General features: G+C 30.6%; 1 protein-coding gene across 1 annotated transcript; it reads left to right on the top strand.

Annotated features, from left to right (window-relative positions):
• The first annotated feature begins 2,813 nt into the window (after nucleotides 1-2,813).
• Nucleotides 2,814-3,480, top strand: LOC120119389. Its single transcript, XM_039139193.1, has one exon. It carries the CDS (start codon nucleotides 2,880-2,882, stop codon nucleotides 3,450-3,452), a length of 573 nt encoding a protein of 190 aa, XP_038995124.1. The 5' UTR covers nucleotides 2,814-2,879; the 3' UTR covers nucleotides 3,453-3,480.
• The last annotated feature ends 274 nt before the right edge of the window (nucleotides 3,481-3,754 follow it).

Below are 3,754 nucleotides of genomic sequence, written 5' to 3'. Positions count from 1 at the left end.
ATTAAGTCAAATTAGAAAAGAATTAAATCGATCGAACCAATGATTTGCTCCCTAAACATGCCAAAGCCATTCCCGCCAACCTTGTTTGATTATATGTAATATTTGACGTGTAAGGGGGGACAGTGCAGTGGGACAAACAGAAACGGGTCGAAAGAGTAGGTCCCATCACATCAGTAAAACAACTACACAACTGCAGCCCTAAACGACGACGAACCGTAACAGTATACAAACTGTGAGAACTTTTGATCACCGTACACCATACACTCAAATTAACATCCGCGTCGCACTCGAATACACCCCTCCTGAACTCTACGATACCAATCTCTGATGTTCTTTCCAAGAATAAAACAATTAACAAGGTCTAATTGTAATTTTAGTCATTCTACTATAACTAAAACTTGATATTTTAATCATTTTACTCTAACGTAATTTGGTTCCTTTTTTTATAGGGTAGAGTGCATTAAAAGTTCCTAAACTATGATTTTGTGTCATTTTGTTCATTGAACTTTTGAAAGTTATAAAATGGTCATTATATTTGTTGAAAAATTACATTTTGATCACTCCACCATTACCTACTGCTAAGTGGATCATGTGAAATGTTAACTCAATGGTTAATATCTTATTTGACCCCTAATTATAACTAATATTTCATTTTATTATTTTTTTAATATTTCTCAGCAATACTTTCAAAAAATAAGAAATTTTAATTTTATATAATTATGATTTATTTTTAGAATTCTAAAATTAATTTTATATAAATTTTAAAAATTCTCAATTTAAAATTTTAAAGAATATACGGCAGTTACGGAGCTCATAACAACAAGACATCTAATCTTCTCAAATATTGGAGAATAAAAGAAACAGTTTATACACACAAAAATCTGTCACAAAACCAAACAAGGCGGGATAGATTTATCTTCAATAAACAAATACGCAATTAAAATTGTTTTTTTTATTTTCATATATTAAAAAATATGAGATTTTATTTTTTTAAAAATATTATTTAAAGTATTCGACAAAATATTGGATTAAATTTTAATTATAATTGATGGATCAACCCCATCATTCTCTTAACAACAAATAATGTTAAAGTAATTAAAATATAACTTTTCAATAAATTTAATGTTGAGTTTGTAATTTCTAAACATTTAATGATCAAATGAAATAAAAATAATTTAGAGATTACTAATATATTTTATCCTTTTTACAATGTTATTAGTGTATTTTTTAGAGCATATTAGTGTGTCTAAATTGCTAATAATGTTAATTTTTAGTATTATAAAAAGGCATTGATTTTTCATTGTCATTTAATCATATAATTTGATTATGTGAAAATATACTGAATCACGTTCAACATAAAATAAATTAAAATATCATCTGAACGTTTAAGATTTTTTAAAATTATTATATTGATGCACAAATCAAACTGTCTTAGTAATTAAAGGGATTATTGTTATTTATCAATATTTTTAAAATCGGATCGGACCTTGAACCAGTGAAGGTATTGGTTCACTTGTTCAATCGTGGTTCAATCGGATTTTATATAAAATAATATTTTTTTTACAAAATTTACATAATATTCAAAGCAATATTAATATATATAACATTTTTTTAAGTTTACAATATTAAAAGGTATAAAAATATCACAAGTCATAACATATATAAGTTAAAAAACATAAAATCAAGTGAAACAAAATGATTAAAATCAACTACAATATAATATTTAAAGTAAAACATATTAAATAATAAATATAATTATATAACTATAATTAAAAAATAAATTTGGAGATGAAAAAAATTATAACAAACGATCTCACATGGCTAAGAAACGTAGAAGAGCATCCCAAAAGTCTAAAGAGTAAAAATATGAAACAAAACAATTTCACATGGCTAAGAAATATAGAAGAACATCTCAACTGACTTCTATAAATACTAGAGGTAATTTGACATTCAAAATCATAGAGTCTTTTGGTGAGCACAGAGCGAACTATTCTTTCACTTCAATTGAGCTCGAATTTTAGGCTTCAATCGAGCTTCTAAATTTTTTTTGAGTTCGAGCTTTTTCGAGTTCAAGTTTCAATATTATATTTCGAGTTCGAGTTGAACTTGATAATTTTTAGCTCGTAAGTTTTTGAGTCGAGTTGAACTTACTTTTAAAGTTTTCGAGTTCAATTCGGCTCGTTTAACAAATGACGTCGTTTGGTTTAATTTTTTTTAAAGAAAAAAATAGAATCGGCGGTTTACACCGGTTTTCAGCCGGTTCACCCCGGTTTTGTCGGTTCTCAGCCAGTTCTTTACCGATTTTGTGCACAGCCGGTTTTGGAAGTTAACCAGACCGGACATATCACCGGTTCACGGTTCAACCGGCCGGTCCGATTTTAATAACATTGTTATTTATAGAGGTTTTGGGTTCGAGTACTATATCTTCATGGATATTTAAATGTTTATTGTCAAATGATTGAGAGTTTTTCAAACATAATTCCATACATTTAGAAATTACTTGTGTTATTTAAATATATTGCTAACATTGTAAAAATGTAAATATAAAATCCATGCCGAATTTAAATAGAAGAATCAAACTCAACCAAGTCATTGGTGTAATTTAGAAATTACTTGTGTTATTTAAATCCTTGATATCAAATATTGAACTCCAATCATGTATAACACTTTCATTTTACTCTTATAAAAAAATAAAGGTATTATATTTCAATTTTTATATAGTAAAGGACTAAAACTAGAATTTGACCTAGAAAGAACTATAATAATACTTTAAATTACCTCATCAACTCTTCAAAGTCTAAAGAATTCTGATCAATTGGATAACAAACCTCTCTTCTCTCTTTCTAAGATTCTCCGGTCGATCATCAAAATCGGAAACTATGAAGAAACTCTACCGTAGAGGCACCACCGTTCATCCATCACCATCAATCACCGCCGATCATCTATCTTTCCTTCCGGCCACCATCTTAACCCTAGTTGCTGCACTTTCCCCGGACGACAAACAAGTGTTGGCCTACCTCATCTCCTGCTCCAACAACGATTTCGGCAACTTTTCAAGCCGCCGTAAGAACACCCCAAAAACACAAGCTAGAACCTCCGGCAGCGGCAGCGACCGCCTGCCTCTTTTCACCTGCGATTGTTTCAGGTGTTATACGAGTTACTGGGTCAGGTGGGTCTCGTCACCGAACCGGCAGCTGATACACGATATTGTCGATTCTTTTGAAGATGAGGTTGCCCAAAGCAAGAAGACGAAAAGCAAGAAGGAAAGGAAGAAGAGAGGTGGTTCTGCTGATTACAGTTCCCGTAGTTTGAAGAAACCAGAGGAAGATTCCGGTGTGTTGAAAACGATTGAACCGAACGACGGAGAAGGAAGCGGAGATGTTGGTGAAGGGTCGGTGAGGAGGCTGGTGAACTTCATTGGAGAGAGGATTTGGAATGTTTGGGGGAAATGAATTTAGACGAGGATGGTGGGAAAAGAAGTGAAGTTTTGAGTCTTTTCCTTCTATTTTTATGTAACTAAATGAAATTACTTATACTTTTCTTTTAACTAATCAATATTCTTCTCTTTTTATGTATATTAAACCTTCTTACAATGTAAGAAAATGGGTAATTTTTTTATCTTTAAATCGTCATGTTTTTTTTCTTTGAAGTATAAGAATTTAAGCATTTGTATTTATAGAGTATTTGTATATTGAGTCATCCTATGTCCCAGGGTCACTGCCCCGCTCTTATTTTTAATATTAAATTTTAGTTT

Source organism: Hibiscus syriacus, unplaced genomic scaffold, assembly GCF_006381635.1.
Source record: "Hibiscus syriacus cultivar Baekdansim isolate YM2019G1 unplaced genomic scaffold, ASM638163v2 tig00110332_pilon, whole genome shotgun sequence".
Lineage (NCBI taxonomy): Eukaryota > Viridiplantae > Streptophyta > Magnoliopsida > Malvales > Malvaceae > Hibiscus > Hibiscus syriacus.
This window is presented reverse-complemented; position numbering and strand designations above follow the sequence as displayed.

Coding starts and splice junctions, on each gene's coding strand:
- LOC120119389 (XM_039139193.1), top strand. CDS start 2,880: ATGAAGAAACTCTACCGTAGAGGCACCACCGTTCATCCATCACCATCA.